The 25,774-nt window shown below is 37.4% G+C and overlaps 1 protein-coding gene across 1 annotated transcript in view; it reads right to left on the bottom strand.

Moving 5' to 3' along the window:
- The window catches only part of BTBD8 (BTB domain containing 8), a 93,774-nt gene that overhangs the window by 67,619 nt on the left and 381 nt on the right, over window positions 1-25,774 (bottom strand). Inside the window, exons 2-3 of the mRNA XM_055341362.1 lie at window positions 20,094-20,291; window positions 1,015-1,250 (exon numbers count right to left, since the gene is read on the bottom strand). Of these exons, the coding sequence (XP_055197337.1) occupies window positions 1,015-1,250; window positions 20,094-20,291 (434 nt within the window). The remainder of the gene's footprint in view (window positions 1-1,014; window positions 1,251-20,093; window positions 20,292-25,774) is intronic.

The following is a 25,774-nucleotide window of genomic DNA, read 5'->3' as shown; positions in this document are numbered from 1 at the left end:
GTGGTGAAGCTAATATGTTCCTCTCTGTTCATCAGGGAAGATTTATTTACCTTCCAAAGTAAAGACCCCTCCCTCCTACTCTCTCTTTCTCTGAAGATGGGCAGATCTGCCAGTAATCTATCAGAGTCTCCTAATTTTAGTGTTCCTCTTTTATAGTGCAATCCCACTTCACATGTAGGGTAACATCAGGCCCTCACCACCTAACCTTGTAGGGACTGGGGTTTGGGAACTCAGATGCTCTGTAACTGACAAGCAGTCGGTTTCTTGATCCAGAGATCTCGAGTTTCATGTCAGAATATCTACTATATGTCTCTAACTATATCATCTATACTTCTATCTTTTTTTATACTTATATTTATCTATACCTTCCTATGTCCTTAACATCCTCCTTCTGCCAATTCACAATAATTCATAAGCTGCAACCCTTCTGATAACCACTTCTACAAACAAACTGAAATTCTTTTTCAAGGTCAAATACCATATTTATTGTAGTAATGTATTTCTTAACAATTCAACCTGTGTAAAACCATACCGTTTTTATTATATTCCTATCTTTTTACAACATGTCACAACAAAACTGTAAATTTTGTGCTGTGACAAAATATAATGATGATTTTATGTTGCATGTTGTTTTTAAGTAATACATATGTTATGTTATAACAACTGAATCTATAGTCTGCTTAAAGCTTTTACTGGTGTAGATTAGAATAATGATGATGACATGTGGAGGCTTAAGAGGACAATTGTGAATTATATGTGTATTATTCATAATAACCCCATCTCCAACTGTTTGGGAAAACTAGGAGTTGACTATAGGATTACTTTCACTTACCCATATAAATTTACTTTCACTTACTTTTATTACATTTACTTTCATTTATTTTTATTTTATTTACCTATTAGAAAGAAACCAGTATAATTGATTTTTGAAGTATGTTTTTCTCCAATTGTATCAGAATATAATTACTATCATGGCATTGCAATTTTATAAAAATCCACAAAAAAATGCCTCACCAGTAGAAATTAAATTGTTCTCTCCATCACTGATATCCTCTGGAACTTCATGCTTCAGAAGAGAACAATGAGATGACTTTTTATCTAAGAACTCAACAGATGATCTTACACCATTGTCAGGGCACTTTCCAAAACTGAAGTCGTGTGTCTTTTGTGGCACTCCCCTCTCCACTATCTTTTTCTTAAGAATTTCCTCTTCATAGTTTTTTATGCTTCTGTTTGATGAATATACAATCCTAAAAGAAAATGTAAAATATTAATAAAAATAATGTTGGTGACTCTTAAAACCTAGTCTCCCAAATGCTGCTTTCATATAATACGATATAATTTTTTCTAAGATTGATTGATTGATTGATTGATTTATGATAGACATAGAGTGAGAGAGAGGCAGAGACACAGGAGGAGGGAGAAGCAGGCTCCACGCCGGGAGCCCGACACAGGACTCGATCCCCGGACTCCAGGATCATGCCCCGGGCCAAAGGCAGGCGCCGAACCGCTGAGCCATACAGGGATCCCCCAATGACATAATTTTAAAACCATTTTTATCTGGACCAACTGGAAAAAGATCTCAAATAGCATAAAGTTTTAAAAGTAGAAAATGTTTTAATGTTAGAAAGTAATATATAATACAATCACACTAGATAACTTAGATAAAATGCACAATTCCTAGAAAGACACACACTACCAAACCTGACTTAAGAAGAAACAGAGTATCTGAACAGACCTATACTAACTATAGAGACTGAATTAGTAATTAAAAACTTTCCACAAAGAAAAATCCAGGACCAGGTGGCTTCACTGGTGAATCTACCAAATGTTTAAAGAAATAACACCAAACCTTCACAAACTTTTCCAAAAACTAGAAAGCGGCACACTTCCTAACTCATTCTGAGGCCATTATTATCCTGATACAAAAGCAGAAAGACACCATAAGAAAACCGTAGATTAATATTCCTTAGCAAAGTAACAGCAAATTGAATCTAGCAACATTTCAAAAGAATTATACACCACAAGCAACTGGGGTTTATCTCAGGAATTCAATGGTCGCTAAACAAATGAAAATCAATGCTATATATCACATGCTATGGTCTGAATGTTTGTAGACCCTCAAAACTCATATGTTGAAACCTAATGCCTAATGTAACATTAGGCAGGAGGTAGGGCCTTTGAGAAGTTAATTAGGTGAAGCCCTTACAAATGGAATTAGTGCCCTTATAAAACAGGCTCCAAAAAGATCCCTTGCCTCCTTCCAAAATGTGAGAACACAGTGAGAAGTCAGCACCTACCACCCAAAATAGGGTCTTCATCAGAATCCTACCATGCTGGCACTCTGATCTTGGACTTCCACCCTCCAGAAATGTGAGAAATGAATTTTTGTTGTTTATAAGCTATCCAGTCTGTAGTATTTTTTTATAGCAGCCCAAAGACATCATAAAACTTTTTAAATTTAGTTCTCTTAGCAGGACTAAGACACTATATCAACAGGACAAAAACCATATGATCACATCAATAGATGCAGAAAAAACCTTTGACAAAATCTGATACCCTGTCATGATGAAACACTCAACAAACTAGAAATAGAAGGAATGTCCTCAACCTGATAAAGAACATCTATGAAAAACCCACAGCTAACATCATATTTAATGGCACAAGACTGAAAGCTTTCCTTCTAAGATTAGAAAGGAGGTCTGCCTGTTCTCATTACTTCTATTCAACATTTAACTGGAGGCTGTAGCCAGGGGATTAGGCAAGAAAAAGAAATAAAAGGCATCTGGATTACAAAGGAATAAGTAAAGCTATCTTTATTTACAAATGACAAACTTGTATATAGAAGTCCTTGGAAATCCACCCCAAAACCTATTTGTTAAACAAGTTCTACAAGGTTGCAGGATACAAGATCAATATGCAAAAATCATTTTTATTTCTAAATACTAGAAATGAACGATCTAAAATAAAATTAGAAAATAATACCGTTTACAATAGATTAAAAAAATGCTTACGAATATATTTCACAAAAAAGCATAAAACTTGTTCATTCAAAATTACAAAACAAGGGCAGGCCAGGTGGCTCAGCGGTTTGGCGCCGCCTTCAGCCAGGGTGTGATCCTGGAGACCCAGGACAGAGTTCCACATCGAGCTCCCTGTATGGAGCCTGCTTCTCCCTCTGCCTGTGTCTCTGCCTCTCTCTCTCTGTGTCTCTCATGAATAAATAAATAAAATCTTTTAAAAAAATTACAAAACAATGCTGAAAGCAATTATGTAAAGGGAAACATTCTAGATGACTTTTGATTTTTAAATTTTATTTAAATTCAATCTGCCAACATACATCTTCCAGTGTTCATCTCATCATGCACCCTCCTTAATGCCCATCACACAGCAGATGATTTAATATTGTTAAAATGGCAATACTCTCTGAATTGCTCTATAGATTCAATGCAATATCTATCAAAATTCAACTACCTTTCTCCAGAAATTGAAAAGTCAGTCCTTAAATTCAAATAGAAATGCAAGGTACCCAGAATAGTCAAAACAATCTTGACAAAGAACAAAGATGGAGGACTCACACTTCCCAAATTCTGTTTCCTACAAAGCTACAGTCATCTGTACTATGTGGTAGTGGCATGAGGATAAACATATAGATCATTGGAATAGAACTGAGTATCTAGAACTACATATATGGGCAACTAACTTTTGACAACAGATTTGTGATATTGTGATTTATAATATGAAATACATAGTTGGTCTTTGTCCACTGTTCCTAGCACATATCTCCTAATACTCTTGTAATCTTGTAATTTCCTATGCAAGAGTCATAGAGACATCTTTTGCTATAATAATTAACTTTGTTCCCAGCTTCTGAAGTAGCTCCAGATGGATGGAAGTGGAATGGATGGCTTTTCTTACTCATAACAACAAGCCCTTGAACCACAGCAGAGTTAACATTAATGAGCTAGGTGACATTTGGAAAACCCTCAAGGATATGGGCCAGTTGGCAAAAGAGTCTGAATTAATCATCAATGGCCAATAATTCCATCCATCATGCCTAGGAAATAAAGCCTCCACAAAAACCCTAAAGGATGGGATTTGGTGAACTGAGTTGGTGAACACGTGGAGGTGCTGGGAGGGTGGTGTGCCCAGAGAGGGCATGGGAGTTCCACTCCTCCTCCCACATACTTGCCCTTTGCATCTCTCCCATCTGACTGTTATTAAGTAACATCCTTTTATAGTAAATTGGCAATATAGTAAGTAAAATCTTTTCCTGAGTTCTGTGAGCTATTCTAGTAAATTAACTGAACCTAAGAAAGGAGTCATGGGTACCTCCAATTCACGGCTGGTTGGTCAGGAGCACAGGGAACAACCTGGACTCACAATTGGCATCTAAAAAGGGTTGGGGACAATCTTATGGGACTGAACTGTTTACCTGTGGGATCAAATAATATCTCCAGGTAGTGTCAGAATTGATTTGTACTTGTAGACACCCAGCTGGCATCTAGAGAATCTCAGAATTGCTTGGTGTGGGGGAAAACTCCCACACATATGGAGAGCAGAAGGGTAGGAAGTGAAGTATACTATGAGTAGAGTATTAAAAGTAATGGAAATACACAGTAATGTGGTTTTCCTTTACAGATGTCCAACAATCCAATATGAAAAGAATAGTCTCTTAGAAAGATGATGCTGAGACAACTGGATATCCAAATGGAAAAGGTGAAAGATCTAAAAGTAAGAACTAAAAAAGTATACACAGGTATAAATCTTCAAGACTCTGGATTAGGCAACAGTTTTTTACACATAACACCAAAAGCACAAGTGACAAAAAAAGAAAAAGAAAAAAAAGAAAATGAAAATCACAGAAATTATTATAAACTTTTGTACTTTCAAGGACACTATGCAGAAAGTTAAAAGACAACTCACACAATCAGAGAAAATGTTTGCAAATCACATATCTGATAAGAGACTACATGTAAAGAATTTTAATATCCTTTTACAGGGCAGCCTGGGTGGCTCAGCAGTTTAGCACTGCCTTCAGCCCAGGGTGTGATCCTGGGGGCCTGGGATGGAGTCCCATGTCAGGCTCCCTGCATGGAGCCTGCTTCTCCCCCTACCTGTGTCTCTGCCTCTCTCTCTTTCTCTGTCTCTCATGAATAAATGGATAAAATATTAAAAAATAAAAATAAAATAAAATCCTTTTACTACAATAAAATTCTTTAAGATTTTATTTATTTATTTGAGAGAGAGAATGCTGGTGAAAGAGAGGAAGCATAAGCAGAGTAGAGGGGCAGAGGGAGAAGCAGATTCCCCATTTTGCAGGGAGTCCAATATGGGGCTCGATCCCAGGACCCTGGATCATGACCTGAGCGGAAGGCAGATGCTTAACCGACTGAGCCCCTCAGGTGCCCCAGAATAAAACTCTTACATAGAGACTATGTATAGAATGTAGAATATATAAATAATTTAAAAATATAAACAATACGGGATCCCTGGGTGGCGCAGCGGTTTGGCGCCTGCCTTTGGCCCAGGGCGCGATCCTGGAGACCCGGGATCGAATCCCACGTCGGGCTCCCGGTGCATGGAGCCTGCTTCTCCCTCTGCCTGTGTCTCTGCCTCTCTCTCTCTCTCTCTCTCTCTCTGTGACTATCATAAATTAAAAAAAAAAAACCCACCATGGTAAGCCAGGGGGGCACCTTTAAAAAATAAAAAAATAAAAAAATAAAAATATAAATACAACTCAATAATATAAACACAAATGGCCCAATTTAAAATGGGCAAAGAATGTGAATAGAGTTTACTAAAGAAGATATATAGTAGCCAATATGCACATGAAAAGATACTCAACATCATTAGCCATTAGAGAAATACAAATCAAAATCACAATGAGATACCACTTCACACCCACTATGATGACATAATCAAAATGACAGATAATAACAAGTGTTGTCAAGAATGTAGAGAAATTGGAATCCTCACACATACTAGTAGGAATGTAAAATGGTGTAGCCTCTTTGGAAAAGAGTTCTGGCATTTCCTCAAAAGTTTACCGTATGACCCAGCAATTTCACTTCTATAACACAAGAGAAATGAAAACATATGTTCATACAAAACTCTGTGCATGAATGTTCATAGAATTATTCATAACAGCCAAAAAGTCAAAACAACCCAAATGTCTATCAACTGATGAATGGATAAACAAAATATGGTATAGCCATATGCACAGAAGAGGTTTAACATAGCAGCCCTATCTTTTAAAAGACTTAATTATAAGGTTGGTCCTTGGCGGACATTTGGGAACATGATTTCAGGAGTGTTCCTGGCATTCTATAAATGACAAGCATGGCTCATTCTGCCTGAACTATTTGTATAAATAATATGGTTTATGCTTAACACCTGCTTTCCTTCCAGGAGTCTGCAATATGGATGCACGATAGATACAGGGTGCCTACATGACAAACACCTAGTAAAACTTTGGACAGAGCCTCTAATGAGCTCCCCTGGTTGGCAACATTTTAGAAGTGTTGTCATAACTCATTAACTCGGGGAATTAAGCATGTCCTGTGTGACTCCACTGGGAGAAGACTCTTAGAAGGTTGTGCCTAGTTTCCCATACTTCACTTCATATGCCTTTTCTTTTTATTTCTTTTGTAATAAATCATAGCCCAGAATAAGACTATATGCTGAGTCCTATGAATCACCAAATCATCAAACCTGAGGATGGTTGTGATGATCCTTTATCCATCATACGATGAAATATTCAGCCATGAAAACAAATGAAGAACTGACAAACACCACAACATCAATGAATCTTGAAAACATCACACTAAGTTTAAAAAGCCAGACATAAAAGGTCTTTTATTATATGATTCTATTTATATGAAATGCCCCGGATAGGCAAAACCATAAAGACAGAAAGTAGATTACTGACTGCCAGGAAATGGGAGAGGAGAGAGTGGGAAGTGACTGTTGGGGACATGAAACTTCTTTTTAGGGTGGTGAAAGTATTCTGGAATTGGAGTGGTGGTAGTTGCAAAACACTGCATATATACTAAAGCCACTGAATTATACAGTTTAGAAGGGTGAATTTTAAGATGTGTGAATTTTGTCTCAGTTTTTTAAAAGACTGAGAAAACAAGGAGAGGAACTGGAGGCAGTGTAATAGATAACTCGATCTTTATTACAAAAGGGTGCAGAGCAGGGATCCCTGGGTGGCGCAGTGGTTTGGCGCCTGCCTTTGGCCTGGGGTGCGATCCTGGAGACCCGGGATCGAGTCCCGCGTCGGGCTCCCGGTGCATGGAGCCTGCTTCTCCCTCTGCCTGTGTCTCTGCCTCTCTCTCTCTCTCTCTCTCTCTCTCTCTCACTGTGTGCCTACCATAAATTAAAAAAAAAAAAAATTAAAAAAAAAAGGGTGCAGAGCATTAGAGTACTAGCTGGCAGAGTATTAGTTGAGAGGGAAGTGAGGTCAAGAAGGGCTTCTCTTATTTTTAAAATGGGGATAAAATATCATGTTTATATAACAATGAGAAGGTCCAAAAAAAAAAAAAAAAAAAAGAAACTTCTTTTGGGGAAAACGAAAATTGCTGGAGCAATGTTCCTCAATAGGAGAAAAGAAATAGGGTGACAACTGGCGCACAAGTGGAGGGAACGGTTTTAGAAGCACTGACAGTTTATCAATAGTAACTGGGGAGAAGACAAAGCATATGGTGTAAATGGAACTAAATGAATAGATGTGGGAACAGTTTGTGAAAGTTCTCTTCTAATTGCTTTGATTTTCTCAGGGAAATAGGAAGAAAGGTCATCAAGTAAGAATGAAGATGGGGAAGAACAGCTGATGGCTCAACAAAAAGGAGGTGTGAAATCATCTAGGAGAGTAGGAGAGCAAATGGGACTAGGGAGATATAGTATGACTGCATAGAGTATGATTGACAGTCAGCACTAAGTGCCTACCTGAGGTTCATGGTCATAATTTAAAGTGAGACCAAATAGCCTATGTTTTTCTCTTGTTATTTAATTGTGTGGATGCAGGAGTAGAATAGTCAAAGAGCTGGATTTGAAGTTTGGGGTTTTGACATGCAAATAAGGCAAATTCAGAGGGGGCAAGGAGAGAGAGACTGTATGTAAAGGAAGTGATATAATGATAGACAAATTTAAGCTAAAGTAAGGACAAGAGGATAAGAGACAATAAAACCGAGGTAAGAGTCATTACAGGTCTGGAAGGAGTTGATAAATTATTATATTTGGGAGTTTTAAAGGAGTAAGGTAGAAAGACAGGAGGTGGAAGTTAGAGGTTGAGATGCTTGGAATCAAGATTATGGAGGAATGCAGTTATTGATAATGACATGATTTAGGATTTGACACGGTAGTGAGGTAGTGTGGAGAACCAGATTACTAGAAGAATTAAAAGAACCAAAAGGCCATGGTATTGGAAACACTACCTATGTGACAATTGTAATTACCAAGAATTACATTAGTAGAGAAATTAACAAGAATTTCTTTGAGAAATGAAAAGGACTGACTTCTAGGAAAAATAGTAGAGTAGGAGGATCTTAAGCACAACTCTCCCATGAATACAAGTAGATAACACTCACATCTATGAAAATAACCTAGGAAATAAACTGAAGACTGGCAGAACAGATTCTCCACAGCTAAATGTAGAAAAGAGGACACATCAAAAAGGGCAGGAAGGGTGGAGATGCTGTCAGGAGCAAAATGGCCCTTGGGACTGTTTGTGGGAAAGAAGGATGCCATGGACATGAAGATGACCAGAAACTAGCCAGGGGGGAACCACATGGGAAAGATGAATCCCCATAACATCTGGCTTTAAAAACCAGATGGACTCAACAATCAGTGGGGCTTAACACCTGGAACTTTAAAAATCAGCAAGCAAAGCTCTGAGAGAGCCAGGAGTCCCCTCATTTAAGGAGAGAGCACAACAACAGCCATGATAAAATACAGCAGAGCTGCAGCAGTTTGAAAAATACCTGGGGTATATAAGAAGGGGTTTTGGGGGATCCCTGGGTGGCTCGGCGGTTTAGCACCTGCCTTTGGCCCAGGGCGTGGTCCTGGAGTCCAGGGATCGAGTCCCGAGTCGGGCTCCCAGCATGGAGCCTGCTTCTTCCTCTGCCTGTGTCTCTGCCTCTCTCTCTCTCTATCATGAATAAATAAATAAAAACCTTAAAAAAAAGGGGGGGGGGTTATTTGCTAATATCAGAGTGTGTGCTGGAGGGGTAGGGATCTTAGGGAACTTCTCCAAGAACAAAACAGCTGTTGAGCACCATTACCCTCCCCCACACCAAAGTCTAGCTACATGGGCACCTGCAGGAACAAGCAGAGCATGTACACTATCCTCTTACATGCTAAAGTATACTCCATACCCCAATTCTCCTACAGAAATGCCCTCTCCATCACAGCCTAGCCAAGACTTTTCCCCAGGGGCTACAGAACCCTACCCACAACTGACTGACACAGACCTACTGGCTCCTCACAACCCATCCCACATTTTCCTGCAGACCTGCCCCCATTCAATACGTCCTTGGCTGAAGCCCATCCAAAGCAGTGCCATAAGCCTGGCAGTATGCAAACAGCCCTAACAGGATCCATCAACATTTCAGTGTGCCTCTGCTCTGGGGGAGAGGAGAAATTAATCACACATACCAGTCCAAATGAAGTCCCAGCATGGGTTGGGGACAGACATCAGGTCTGACGTGTACTCCACTCACCAATGAAAAATTCTCAGGAGACAACGCAGAAAAGTACCTGCAGTTCCATGCTACTGCATCTCTGGCAAATGCCTGATATGACTCAATCAAGCCCAAAGTGGCCCCAGACTGGCCCACTAACAACACAGGGACCAAACTCTGGCCACAACAGGCACAGAGAGCCATTGCAAACAACTACAATAAAGGCAAAAATGGTTCAGCCACAACACAGAGGAAAATACACCAAACATAAAAGATACCTTTGAAGTGCCAGGTTCTGGGGATACCTGGGTGGCTCAGTGGTTTAGCACCTGCCTTCAGCCCAGGGCATGGTCCTGGGGTCCCGGGATCGAGTCCTACATCAGGCTCCCTGCATGGAGCCTGCTTCTCCCTCTGCCTGTCTCTGCCTCTCTCTCTGTGTGTGTCTCATGAATAAATAAATAAAATCTTAAAAAAAAAAAAAAGAAGTGTCAGGTTCTAGTGAACAGGAGATACTGCACAATAGGCACTATAAGACCTCTTCTTCATAAGGTATTATTTTCACAAGGAGGAGAGATAGCTAATTTTTCTAACACATATAAACAGATACAGAGAGTTAGATAACATGAGAAGACAGAGGAATATGTACTAAATGAAAGAACAGGACAAAATCATAGCAAGAGAGCTAAACAAATGGAGATAAGTAATATGCCTGATAGAGAATTTATAGTAATGGTCATAAAGATACTGACTGGATTTGAGAAAAGAGTGGAGGACCTCAGTGAAACACTCAACAAAGAGATAAAAATATGAAAAAGAGCCAAAGAACTCAGCAACTGAAATTAAAAATACAGTAGAGAGAAGAAATAGTACACTAGAGGAAGCAAAAAAAAAAAAAAATTAGCAACCTGAACAACAGAGTAATGGAAAGCAATCAAGCTAAACAAGAGAGAGAAAAATAATAATAAAAAATTAAAATTGACTAAGGGAGCCCAGCAACATAGTCAAACATAATAATATTTGCATTATAGGGATCCAAGAAGGAGAAGATACAGAAAAGGGGGCAGAAAATTTATTTGAAAAATAATGCCTGAAAACTTACTGAATCTGGGGAAGGAAACAGAAATCCAGATCCAGAGGCATAGAGAGCTCTCAACAAAATCAACCCACAGAGGTCCACACAAAGACACATAGTAATTAAAATGGTGAAAAGTGGTTATAAAGAATTTTAAAAGCAGCAAGAGAAAAGAAAACAGTTATATACAGGGGAAAACCTCATAAGGCTATCAGCTGATTTTTCAGCAGAAACTTTGCAAACCAGAAGAAAATGGCATGATATATTCAATGTACTAAAAGGAAAAAAACTGCAGCCAAGAATACCCTATCCAGCAAGGCTATCATTCACAACTGAAGAAGAGAGTTTCCCAGGCAAACAAAAGTTAAAGGAATTCATAACCACTAAACTAGCTCTACACGAAATTTTAAAGGTAACTCCTTTGGTGGAAAGATCACAAATAGTTGTTAAAAAAAAAAAAGTCAGAAGTACAAAAGCACATGGGGGTAAAATTAAGTATATCTACTAAAATCAGTCAAGTGATTCCCAAACTAGAAGGATATAAAGTATGACATCATATACCTAAAATATAGCAGGGATAGGGGAAGAGAAGTTAAGAGTGGGTTCAAACTTAAGGAATCATCAACGTAATACAGAATGCTATATGTGTAAGATGTGTAGATATCATATCTATTGATTACCAGAAAACAAAAACCAGTAATACATATCAAAAGAAAAAATGGAATCCAAGCATATCACTAAAGAAACAGTGAGGGAAGAGAGTAAGAAATAAACAGAGAACTACAAAAACAACCCACATGCAACAAAATGGCAGTAAGTCCATACCTTTCCATAATTACTTTCAATGAAATAGGACTAAATGTGCCAATAAAAAGCTATAGAGTGACAGAACAGATAAAAAAGCAGGAACCATCTACAAGAGACTCATTTCATACTAAAGATACCCGCAGATTGAAAGTAAAGGAATGGAAAAGCAATCATTATGCAAATGGAAATGAAAAGAAAGCCAAAGGAGCAATATTTATATTGGACAAAATAGACTTTAAAACAAGAGATGGAAAAGGACACTACATAATCACAAAGGGAACAATCCAACAAAAATATATAACAATTCTACATATTTATGCACCCAACATGGGAGCACTCAAATATATAACAAAGTTAATCATAAACATAAAGGAAATAATCAAAACTACAATAATAATAAGGGACTTCAATACCCCACTTACATAAATGGACAGATCATCCCAACAGAATCAACAAGGAAAGAGTGTCTTTGACCTATTAAACCAAATGGATCTAACAGATATATTCAGAACATAGCATCCTAAAACACTAGAATACATATTCTTTTCAAGTACAAATACAGCACTCTCCAGTATAGATTACATGTTAGGTCACAGAACAAATCTTAACAAATTCAAAAAGATCAAACTCATGCCATGCATCTTCTCCAATCACAATGCTATGAAACTAGCAATCAACCATAAGAAAAAAATCTGGAAAGAACACAGATAGATAGATGGAGGTTAAATGACATGATACTAAACATTAAATGGCTTAACCAAGAAATCAAAGAGGAAAACAAAAAACACAGAGACAAATTCAAATGAAAACAACAATGGTCTAAATGAAACAATGATCCAAAATCTTTGGGATACAACAAAAAAAGATCCTAAGAGGCAATATTGTAGCAATTTAGGCCTACTTCAAGAAGCAATAAAAATCTCAAATAGCTGATGCCTGGGTGGCTCAGCCTATCAGCATCTGCCTTTGGCTCCAGGCATGATTCCTGGTTCCTAAGATGGAGTCCTGCAGTGGGCTCCCTGTGGGGAGCCTGCTTCTCCCTCTGCCTGTGTCTCTGCCTCTCTCTTTCTGTGTCTTTCATGAATAAATACAATCTTAAAAAAAAATCCCAAATAAACAATCTAATCTCATACCTAAGGATCTAGGGGGAAAAAAACACAAAACGAGAAGGAAATAATAAAGATTAAAGCAGAAATAAATGAAATAGAAACTAAAAAATAATAGAAGAGAACAATGAAACCAGGAGCTAGTTCTTTGAAAAGATCAACAAAATTGGTAAACCTTTATCCAAATTCATGAAAAAAGAAAAAAAAAGAGAGAATGCAAATAAACATCAGGGATGAAAGAGGAGAAATAATAACCAACACCACAGAAACATAAAGGATTAAAAGAGAACATTATGAAAAATCATTTGCCAACAAACTGGACAACCTAGAAGAAATGTATAAATTCCTAGAAATATATAACTACCTAAAACTGAATCAGGAAAAACAGAACATTTAAACGGGCCAGTTATCAGCAATTAAATTAAATCAATAATCAAAAATCTCCCAACAAAACTCTAGGACCAAACAGCTTCACAAGTAAATTCCAACAAACACTTAAAGAAGAGTTAATACCTATTCTTCTCAAACTCTTCCAAAAAATAAAAGAGGAAGGAGATCTTCCAAATTCATTCCACGAAGCCAGCATTACCCTGATACCAATACCAGATAAAGACATCCAAAAAAACCCCAAAACTATAGGCCAATATGTCTGATGAATATAAATGCAAAAATCCTTAACAAAATACTAGCAAATCAAATCTAACAATGCATTAAAAAATCACTCACCATGATCAAATGGGATTTATTCCCAGGATGCAAGGGTGATTCAATATTCATAACTCAAAGTAATACAAGAGAAAGGATAAAAACCATATGATCATTTCAATAGATGCAGAAAAAGTATTTGACAAAGTATAATTACCATTCACGACAAAAACCCTCAACAAAGGAGATTTAGAGGGAACATACCTCTGTGATAAAGGCCATATATAAAAACCCCAAAGATAACATCATCTTCAATGGGGAAAAACTGAGAGCATTTCCCTTAAGATCAGGAATAAGACAAGGATGTCCCCTCTCACCACTTTTATTCAACATAGTATTGGAAGTCTTAGCCCCAGCAATCAGGAAGAAGAAATAAAAGACATTCAAACTGGTAAAGAAGTAAGACTTTCACTATTTGCAGATGACATGATACTATACATAGAAAACTAAAGATTCCACCAAAAAACTACTAGAACTGATAAATGAATTCAGTAAAGTCACAGGATACAAAATCCATTGCATTTCTATACAATAATAAAGAAGCAGCAGAAAGAGAAATTAAGAAAACAAACCCATTTACAATTGTACTCTAAATAATAAAATACCTAGGAATAAGTTTAACCACGGAGGTAAAAGACGTACTCTGAGAACTATAAAACACTGATGAAAGAAATTGTAGATGACACAATGAAATGGACATATATTCCATTCTCATGGATTGGAAGGACAAATATTGTTAAAATGTCTATATTACCAAGGATGCCTCGGTAGCTCAGTTAAGTGTCTAATTGTTCATTTTGGCTTAGGTCATGGTCTCAGGGTCATGAGATTGAGCCCAGCATCAGGTCCAAGCTCAGTGCAGAGTCTGCTTGAGATTCTTCCCTCTTCCTCTCCTTCCTTTTCTGCCCCACCCTGTTCTTGTGCTCTCTCTCTCTCTCCAATCAATCAATCTTTTAAAAAAAAAGTCTATAAAAATAATGTCTACAATACCCAAAGCAATCTACACATGCAAAACAATCCCTATCAAAATACCAATAGCATTTTTCACAGAACTAGAACAACCTTAAAATTTGGATAGAACCACAAAAGACCCCGAATAGCCAAAAAACAATCTTGAAAAAGAGACAAAGCTGGAGGTATCACAACCCCAGATTTGAAGATATACTGCAAAGCTATAGTAATCAAACAGTATGGTACTGGATTAATGGAACTGGATAGAGAACCCAGAAATAAAACCATGAGTATATGGTAAACCAATCTTCAGTAAAGGAAGCAAGAATATGCAACAGGGAAAAGTCTTTTCAATAAATGGTGTTGGGGGATGCAGGAGCGGCTCAGCGGTTGAGCGTCTGCCTTCGGCTCAGGGCATGATCCTGGCATCCGGGATCGAGTCCCACATCAGGCTCCTTGAAGGAAGCCTGCTTCTGTCTCTGTCTCTGTCTCTCTCTCTCTGTCTCTCATGAATAAACAAATAAAATCTTAAAAAAATAAAAATTTTTTAAAAAATGGTGTTGGAAAAACTGAACCACTTCACACCAACATGAAAATAAACTTGACATGAATTAAGGACCTAAATGAGAGACCTGAAACCATTAAAATCATAGAAAAGAGCACAGGCAGTAATACCTCTGACATTACCCATACCAACATTTTTCTAGATATATCTCCAGAGGCAAGGAAAATAAAAGCAAAAATAAACTATAAGCACTATATCAAAATAAAAGGCTTCTGCACAGCAAGGAAATAATCAATGAAACTAAAAGACAATCCAGTGAATGGGAGAAGATATTTGTAAATGACATGTCTGATAAAGGGTCAGTATCCAAAATATATAAAGAACTTACACAACTCAACACCAAAACAAAAAACAAACAAAAAACCCTCAAAAATCCCATTAAATAATGTGCAGAGGACCTGAGTAGGTATTTTTCCAAATAAGACAGACAGATGGCAACTGACACATAGAAAGATGTTCAACAGTACTCATCATCAGGGAAATGTAAATCAAAACCACAATGAAATATCACCTCATACCGCTCATGATGGCTAGAATCAAAAAGACAAGAAACTAGTGTTGGGAAGGATGTAGAAAAAAAGGAACCCTTGTACACTGTTGGTGGGAATGCAAAACTGGTGTAGCCACTGTGGAAAACAGTATGGAGGTTCCTCAAAAAGTTAAAAATAGAATTACTATATGATCCAGTAATTCACTACTGGGTATTTATCCAAAGAATACAAAAGTACTAATTGGAAGATTATATGTACCTCTATGCTGACTGCAGCATTATTTACAATAACCAAATTATGGAAGCAACCCAAGTATCCATCAACAGATGAATGGATAAAGAAGGTATGGTATATATACATAATGAAATATTACTGAGCCATAAAAAAAGAATATAATCTTGCCAGCTGCAACAACATAAATGGATCAAGAGAATATAATGGGTTTTTTAAAAAGGTTTTATTTATTTATTCGAGAGAGAGAGAGAGAGAGAGAGAGAGAGGCAGAGACACACAGGCAGAGGGAGAAGCAGGCTCCTTACAGGGAGCCCAATGTGGGACTCAATCCCAGGACCCTGGAATCACACCCTGAGCTGAAGGCAGATGCTCAACCACTGAGCCAACCAGGTGTCCCAAGAGGATACCATGTTAAGGGAAATAAGTCAGAGAAAGACAAATACCATACAATTTCACTCACATGTGGAATTTAAGAAACAAAACAAAGAAAAAGAAGAGACAAACCAAAAAGCAGACTCTTAACTACAGAGAACAAACAGATGGTTACCAGAGGGGCGGTAGGTGAGGAGGATGGATGAAATAGGTTAAGGGGATTAAGAGTACACTTACCATGATGAGCACTGAGTAATGTACAAAATTACTGCACGTACAATTACTATATTGTACACCTGACTAATATAACACCGTATTGTTAACTAAGGAACTAAAATTAAAATTAATTAAGATTTTTAAAAAGTAAGAAAGAAGAAATGAGGAGGACTGACTTGGGGGAGTACTGAGGACTGGCTCATGAGATTCAAAGACAGGCAGTTTAGGAAGATGGGAGGAAGAAAGATCTAAAGGCAGCGATTGGTTTTCAAATGTTTTAAAATGTCCCTGGGAATTCGGTTTATTCAAGTATGCTGAGGCCAAATGATGAGGAAATGACTGCCATTGAAAAGATAGTTTGTAATTTACAGTCCCCAATTGGAAAGAGGCATACCACACCAGGAATGGCCACATGGGGAAGCAATAGGGTTGGTTTGGAAGCAGGAGGGAGGGCAAAGCACAGGCAAAAGCCTTCATTGGGTTTTCTGTGGGAAACAAGGAGTGAGACAAAATAAGCAGCTGAAGAAGCTTAATATTAGATAGTTTTAATAATTGGGGATTGGAGTGGGGTGGGGTGAGGTGGGGTGGGGGGTACTCTGGGCTATAAGGATGGCCTTTAGTTGCCTAGTACTTGGCCCTCGGAAGATTAAGGCAGAGAAATACTGCCTTGTGGAATGTAAGAACCAGATTGAGGAGGTGGGTGTTGCAATGAATGCAGAATTACTTGGTGTGCTCAATAGGAATTACCTAACCCTGGGGGGAACAATCTCTACTGTCAGTGAAGTCCCAGATGCCAGAGCAACAATAATACAGAAAATAAGAAAATATAGTTAAATACAGTTAATACAAGACATCTATCCCACCCACTTCCAGTCTTGTTAGTATAAGAAATATGAAAGAGAAAATAACCACCACCTGAAAACGCTGCGGGGGGAAACAGAATCTTTGTTTCTGTACTGTTCAATGTGTTTATCTTACTGACAAGTTATCTTAGCATTCCCCAGTTGTTGATGTTAAGTTGAAAATTCAAAGGTCAGGGCACCTGGGTAGCTCAATGGTTGAGCCTTGGCATTTGGCCCAGGGCATGACCCTGGGGCCCTGGGATGAGTTCTCCATCAGGCTCCCAGCAGGGAGCCTGGTTCTCCCTCTGCCTATGTTTCTGCCTCTCTGTGTCTCTCATGAATAAGTAAATAAAATCTTAAAAAAAGAAAAAAGAAAAAATTCAAAGGCCATTTCTCTTAAAAACAAAAACAGACTATGGAATAAACAATCGGAGAGTAAAAAAAGTCTTTCCTAGCACACGCATACACACAAATATACATACTCTGACAATGACAACGTGTTAAGTCTTCTTGGGAAATCAAAGATTTTTATGATACTAAGTTGAATTTTAATTTTTATTATTTTTATTATTTTTATTATTTTTATTATTTTTATTTATTTTTTATTCAGAGGCAGAGAGAGAGAGAGGCAGGCAGAGAGGCAGAGACACAGGCAGAGCGAGAAGCAGGCTCCATGCAGGGAGCCCGACATGGGACTCGATCCTGGGTCTCCAGGATCACACCCCAGGCCGCAGGCAGCGGCGCTAAACCGCTGCACCACCGGGGCTGCCCTAAGTTGAATTTTTAAATTTTAGTCATGAAGTCATGAAGCAAGAACTATTTTCCACTGCCAATCATATGATACTGTTGTATATACAACAGTTTTTCACAGACTGTTATTTCCACTCTAACTCAAGTGCATAATATCAAAGGACTCTATAGTAAGTAGCAATACAATATCTCAAAAAATTTTATTGGTTGTCTAAAGAGAAAGGATGTGCAATAAAGCCACTAATAATAACTGAATTTCATAAGTAAAATTTTAAATTATTTTTTCTGAAGTCCTATTAAAAAAATTAATCTCAATATTTTACATTATAATCCTTATACTTTATATTAATATAGATGAGATTTCAATGCAATCTGCTAAAAAATAAGGGGTACATCACAAGCACTTTTGCAAGACACTACACGAGATACCACTGAGGATGTGTACATCAATGAGATGATCTAATTTCAAAAAGCTTACATAACCACAGACGTACATGACTAACCTAATACAATACAAAATGTGATTAAGTGCTTTAAATAGAGGCCTGTGAAGGGCTATGAAGCACAAAGCCATCTACTCCAACCAACTTCCTTGTTCTAAATAGGAGAAAACTGAGGCTCAAAGAAATAAAACAAGATAATGCATAGCCCGAAGGCAGATCTCTGCCTTGTGGTCAAGTCCAGTGCCTCCTCCACTTTACTATGCTGTCTCTTTATCTTTTTTTTTCTATTACTTTTAATGACAATAAATAAAGGAAAACGGTGGTATAGTTTCTTTTCTCTGATATACAAAAATTTGATATACCCTATGCATCTTCATCTAAACATACACTCAGGGATCCCTGGGTGGCGCAGCGGTTTAGCCCCTGCCTTTGGCCCAGGGCGTGATCCTGGAGACCCGGGATCGAATCCCACATCGGGCTCCCGGTGCATGGAGCCTGCTTCTCCCTCTGCCTATGTCTCTGCCTCTCTCTCTCTCTCTGTGTGTGACTATCATAAATAAATAAATAAATAAACAAACAAACAAATAAATAAATAAATAATTTTAAAAATAAATAAATAAATAAATAAATAAATAAATAAATAAACAAACATACACTCAAAGGGTGCCTGGCTGGCTCAGTCAGTAGAGCATGCAACTCTTGATCTTGGGGTTGTGAGTTTGAGCCCCACATTGGGTGCAGAGATTACTTACAAGTAAAATATTTTTTTAAAAAAAGAAAATAAACATACACTCCAGAAATACATCATTTCATAGGGCCTAGTACAGGCCTACTACTATAAATAACACTTATTAAAATGTATTCAGTGCTTACAATATGCCATACCACTGTGCTAAGTGCTTTGGCCCAGGGCGTGACCCTGGAGCCCTGGGATGAGTTCTCCATCAGGCTCCCAGCAGGGAGTGCTTATAAGCATCTTATTTAACCCACACAAAGAGATACAATCTTGAGAAACTACATTAAAAAAGACTTCCTCCTGGATACATTTAGCAAAAATGGGTGTCAAATAATTATACATACATGAAAATAATAAAGCATTAAAATGAAATTCTATTCAATTAGAATGGGGATTAATTTAAACTAATTTCTCCCATTACTTAGGTGATTAAAATTCTAAGTTCAGCAAACACAAGTCCCTAAAATCACTAACGAGTTCAATGGATGTTCTGTTTTCAAAAATTTTGACCACACACAAGCCAAAAGAATAAAAAGTTATGATCTCATTTTTACAAACATAATTTATTTGAAGTTTTGCATACCAGTAACATAGAAGTCAGTATATAGCAATGGTTCTCAACAGGAGGTAATTCTACCCCCAAGAGGACATTTGGCAACATCTGGCAGACATTGTGATTGTCACAATTCAGGGGGTGGGGGCTCAAGAAGAATGCTATTTGCATCTAGGGGCTAGTGGACAGGGATACTGCTAAACATCTAAGATGCACAGCACAGACCCTAAAACAAAGAATTATCCAACCCAACGTATCAATAGTGTCACTGTCAAAAAATCCTGGCACAGAGTAACTCCTTCAAATTACTAGAGAAAACACCATTTTTCTTCCTTTAGGCTCAGTCTCAAATTACTACTTACTTAGTCTTTTTGAACACTAAGCTTCTAATACTCTAATATTTAGCCTCTACTAATACTAATTACTAAGATAATTTGTTATTTAAATGAACAGATTTTTTAGGTTATAAAAGATACAAAAATACAGGAAATTAAACATACATACATATATATTTAAAACAAAGATATATTAGACTTAAATATAAGAGAATAAAGATAAAGCACTTACTGTAAAAATGTTCTAAATTCTGAAGCTTCAAAGTTCTCCACAGCAATAGACTCATGATTTGTTAAATTATCAGATGTCTGTCCAATAGTGTGAAAATAGAAATCAGGAACCCTTGCTAAAAGGACTGCTTTGTGCGCTTTGAACAAAGTACAACCTACAGAAAAAGTAACATCTGTATGGATTTCTTCCCTTAGGAGCCTGTAATGAATAAAAAGGAACCATAGTTTAGTGATAATCAAAAATATAAAATAATTTTTCAAAATAGCACAAACTAAAAATATAGAGGTAAATAACAAAATTTAAAAAGTTTAATATGAAAATGAGTTTGTTCTCAGTTCATTCCAAAGAACACTGTTTAATACTGGCTTAGAGTCTAATTTTCTAAAATTTATAGTGAAAACAAAAGGTGATCACACTAAAAAGAGTAAGACTATTTTTTCAAAAAATATCTTTTAATTCCTTCTGGCAATAATAAAATTTATCTTCTGGCTATTTATGTGGACTTTCCTTTAAAATGTACCTACATTAGATTTCAGAACAAGAACACAAAGTCATATGGTCATTGACTATTGAAAAGAATAAAAATTTTTAAATCTTATTAAAAGAAGCCAAAAAAAAAAAAAAAAAGGAAATGTCAACAAAACAAACAAGCTGAGTATAATAGACAATACAGATTAGAAACTGGTACACTTTGTTCTGACTATTGTTAAATACCAAGTCTGAAATGCAGGCCTGGCCATCAAGAATGTGACATTTAAGTCCTTTTCCAGTTTTTTCCTCACACAGAGTACAAACCATGCTCTAATCTATTATTAAAATGATGGGCTCATGGGGTAACCCATTTAAATCCCTTTACTAATGCATATGGTTATGGTAAAGCCCACTGATTACATGTAAAGTGATGGAAGAACAGAAATAAGCATCAAAATACAAACTGTCATAATCTCTTGTCCCTGTGGTAAATATATATTTCTATTCTCTAAACACTAAATAATATTTCATATCACTATATCATTATCCTTGGCAAGGTATGTATTTTCAGAGGATTTCCATATCACAGGATATAACTGGCAATCACACCAGTACAGTATAGGAGGTACAAAAGTACAAGTAATGGATAAAGATATCCATTACACTGAAAGCTCAGAATGTTGCCACAGACATTCACACTCCCCCAAGACCAAGTTAATGGCTTCTTCCTCTGATCCCAAAACACTCAGTGCATACCTCTATTATAGCACTTCTGTCATTGCATCATTATTTTTATGCGTCTTTCTCACTACTAGACAATAAACTCCCAAAGGCAAAAACTGTATATTCAGTATCTGCTTGTTGAATTTTGTTGTATTTTACCCTTAACAAAACAAAGGCTTCAGAACACAAAACTTTCAGATCCTTGGAAACAATAAGCAAACAGAAGCATTTTAGTCAATATCTTAATCAATAATTTTCATAAGTGACTTTTAAAGCTATGGAAAAATGCAACCGGTCTCTCAAACATTAATAAAAACTCAAATTGGACAAATACTCAATTTGTTCCTTCCTCCCACCCACCTTCTCTTCATCCTCCCTTCCTCCCCAAGTAAGTAATCAATGCAGCTGGTAGCCATATAACCATCACTAGGGAATCTGCCTTGTTCTTAATACATGCTCATGAGTATTTGTTAAATAAAAAAATTTAATGTGTTTAAAAAATTGCTAATATGAAACTATAGTGCCTTTTATTTTATAAAACTATATCAATTACAAGCATATCTTGTGTGCTACAATTAACAGAATTATCTGACTCAGACTGGCTTAAATATTAAAGGGATTTATTTGCTTATCTAAAAGTAAAGTCTAGAGGAAGGACAGGTTGGAGCAAAGGCTCAACCATGTCAAGATCCAGCTTCTTTCTATTTCATTTCTCTGCCAACTATTGCATTAACCTATCTAATGCATTTTGGACTGCTGATTATCACTAAAAATGTACTGAGCATGAACTATATACCAGGCACTGGGGACAGATAGATGACTAAAACATATGTGCCCTTGAGGATTTTACTAAATAGTAGGGAAGATATGCCTGAAAATTAAGGAGTGTGATATATTCAATAACACAAATTTTTTTCAGAGACAGACATAAAAGACCTTACAGAGGGCAAGAAAACCAAATGAGATTTTAAAGATCAAACAAGAGTTGGTCAGGGAAGCAAGGCAAGGTCATAGAGAGTTCGTTCCTGGCTCCACATTCCTTGCTAAGGTTATGTGAGAGTATGGAGCTACAAACTGGTCAGCATAGAGTACTGTGGGGCTAAGCGACAGAGGAAGCTTCTGGGATAAAGACATGTAAGAAGAAAAGAGTTTAACTCCATCTTACAGTTGAAGGCGAATCACCAAACGTTTTGAAACACAGACACATTCATTTTTCAAAATATCACCTATTAGTTGTGTAGACAAGGAATTCGGAGGAAATGAGAAAATTACTGCACAACACAGATAAATGATGTAAAGGCTTGAGCTAGAAGAGATCAATGGTGATAGAGACTGAGGAATGGAATTAAAATATACTTTGATAATAAAATTGGCAGGACTTGGTGACTCGATGTAGAAGGTGAATAGAAGGGAATAACCTCTCTTTTTCGGCTTGGACAACTGGGTACTAATGATACCACTAACCTTTACTGTGTGTCTGTTACTCCAATCTTCATTCTCAACTCCAGACATATTTCCAATTGTCTCCTGGATAGGATTTCCTCAACATTCACCTTACTCCTCCCTTTCAAGTGCCCTAAGATTTGGCGCCATCTTCTAGGTTTCCCTTTCTCTGTATCTCCACATGTAATTGGTCACTGAGCCCATCAATTGTACATGTGAATACCTTTCACTTTTTCCATTGCCCCTGCCATTATGTATCTCTTGACTATTAAAATCTCCTAACTGGTTTCCTTGTTCCTAATTTCTCAACTTAAAATCTAAATATGTTAATCCTCTATTTAAAAAACACCAATGGCTCTCCACTATCTCCACAATACATTCCAAACTTTTCACTGAAGAAAGAAGGCCTCCGGGGTCTATTCTTAGTTTACCCATTTCACCCTCATCTGAGGTCACTTTGGTTGCAGGCCATACCCACAATCCCCTCCCAAAAAGCTACCAAATTCATTTATCATTTACATATGGCTCAGCTTAGTAGCACATGACCCTGATGCTCTTAACCACATCTGAATTTTAAATGGAATAAGCCAAGGCTAGCCAAGAGCCAATATGGTAGTTAAAGCAGCAAACTCTAACAGAAACGTTCTATAATAAACAGAAACCAACTGATAACACTGTAAGAGAGTTTGAAAGCAAATCTAAGAGTAAGAAAAAGGAATGGCTAAGGACAGAAGCAGAGATTAAGGAACAAAATTACTGAAAGATCGGTTTGTAAAACTACTGCAAAGAAAGCACACTGACTGGCTCATATTCTGGTTATAGGACCTTGGGCAAATCATTTTAATGTTTCTGGAGTCAGAGTGTCAAGGTTTTTATTCACTCTATCCCTTCATCCTCAATGTTCAATTTCCTTATCTGTTAAATGGGAATAATATTGGGACACCTGAGTGGCTCAGCGGTTGAGAGCCTGCCTCTGGCTCAGGTTGTGATCCCGGGTTCTGGGATCAAGTCCCGCATCAGGCCCCTGCGGGAGGCCTGCTTCTCCCTCTGCCTTTATCTCTGTGGGTCTCTCATGAATAAATAAATAAAAACCTTTAATAAATAAATAAATAAATAAATAAATAAATGGGAATACTACCAAGACTTACCTCACAGGGTACTAACTAAAACATGTCAACCCAGCATCTATCTAATAGAATAGCAGTAAGTTTAGCTATTTTTCTTACAATTGTCCTGAATAATGGTCCATTTCTCAATGAGGTCTTACAGTATAGCTGCTATCATATTCCAAGCAACTTTCCAATTCTACATTAGCTCGGATCTGGCTTTTTGACCACTGAAACAGTTTCCTATTTTATTCACTTCTCCATATACCCTATTATCTTCGGTAACCCAGAGATGTTTCTGTTCCTTGCTGTTTGGAAGAATCTAACACAACTTGCTTTCCCAAAATAAATCAAACTTTTTCAAATCTCTGCCTTTGTAAAAGCCATTCCCTTTGTTTAGATATCCTAATTCTCCCTTCCTGATCTTTACCTAGTCAACTTTTAATCAATCCTCAGGAGATCACTCAAATGTCACCCTAAAAAGCCTTCCCCAAACTCATGCCAGTCCCCATAACTTTTGTTTGGCTATTACTTCTCTTACTAAAGTGTAAGCACAATAATCAAAGCTATGTCTTATTAATCTTTGATTTTTCATGACCTAGTACAAATCTAGGTACATAGTGGGTGCTAATACTTCATTAATATTTGCAGAATAAATCCATTATATTGTTGTGTTTGGAAAGGATTAATTTGGCACAGCAATTAGGGTGGCTGGGAACACAAATGAAATTTTCTTGTTTAAAAAAACTGCTACTTTTTTTTTTTTTTTTTTGCTTTTAAGAGGAACTTAGGAGTTCAGGCTCCTATCCTTAATTACTGCTCAGATGAGGATAAAGATAATACTTTAGCCTCATTTTCTTTATATAAATTAGATCTGTAATCTTCCTTAAATGCCTTGCACCTTAAAGCTCACAATACAGCCAGGAGAATAAAGCCACTGAAGAGGATTGTCTCCTTCCAGATTCGCCCTGGAAACAGAACAACTTCAGCTTTATTTTTCCATCTTTTACATTAATCCCCCACTGGTGGAGACAAAAGAGCATCTCTACTGGATAGGCCCAAGTTAAAAGGAAATTTTTTTACTTTATAGAAAGCCTAGTTTATAGCCGCTGGAGCCTAAGTGTTGGTGATAGCACTTTTAAAAATGTAGAATGCTGTACCACTGTTGGTTATTAGTTATTATGTTTACTTTAGTTCAGTCTTAAAGTCTGACCCAAGCAGCCAGCATCAGCATCACCATCACCTGGGACCTTGTGAGAAATGCAAAAGCTCTATTCCTGACCAACTGAAGGAGCACTATGGCCTGGGACCCAGTAAATCTAAATCTTAACAAGCCCTCCAGGTGATTCTGATGCACAGGAATGCTCACAAAATCAGTTTTGGTGGAAATGGCAGTTGGCTAGGGAATATTTCCAAGCTTCATTTTCTTTATAAACTGAGATGTCATCAACTGGATTCACCACAGCCTGAGTTTAAGCTCTGGAAACAACCCTCCTCCGTTTGCTCCCATCCTCGTAGGAGCTGGGAGTTGTCGGGAGCCGTGGAGTGTTCTAGGTGGAGAGGGGAAGCCAGGTTGCCATCAGGAAGAATTTCTATGGAAGCATTTCTAGTAAATTGTTTAAAGACTTCAGAAGAAAGAGACCTCCGTGACTCCACTAATTTGTTCTATTTTTCCTTAGCCTATATATTCATTTTTACACCTAATCTGTCATGTTTCTCAAACTGTTTAAACTTATTTAAGTGTACGTTTCAGGACCCCCAAGCCTGGACCCATCTCGACCTTAGCGGTCTGTCTTTCAAGATGTAAGCCTATTCGAGTTATTCTGTCTTAAACTGGTGCTGCACGTCACGACGATACTCCTGGTGATTCCCTTTTTTTAAATCGCGTACGTGCTCGCCGAGGTGCTCGGGACTGCTTCAAGACGAGAGAACCGCTGC

Source organism: Nyctereutes procyonoides, unplaced genomic scaffold (assembly GCF_905146905.1).
Source record: "Nyctereutes procyonoides isolate TBG_1078 unplaced genomic scaffold, NYPRO_anot_genome, whole genome shotgun sequence".
NCBI classification, from domain to species: Eukaryota; Metazoa; Chordata; class Mammalia; order Carnivora; family Canidae; genus Nyctereutes; species Nyctereutes procyonoides.
This window is presented reverse-complemented; position numbering and strand designations above follow the sequence as displayed.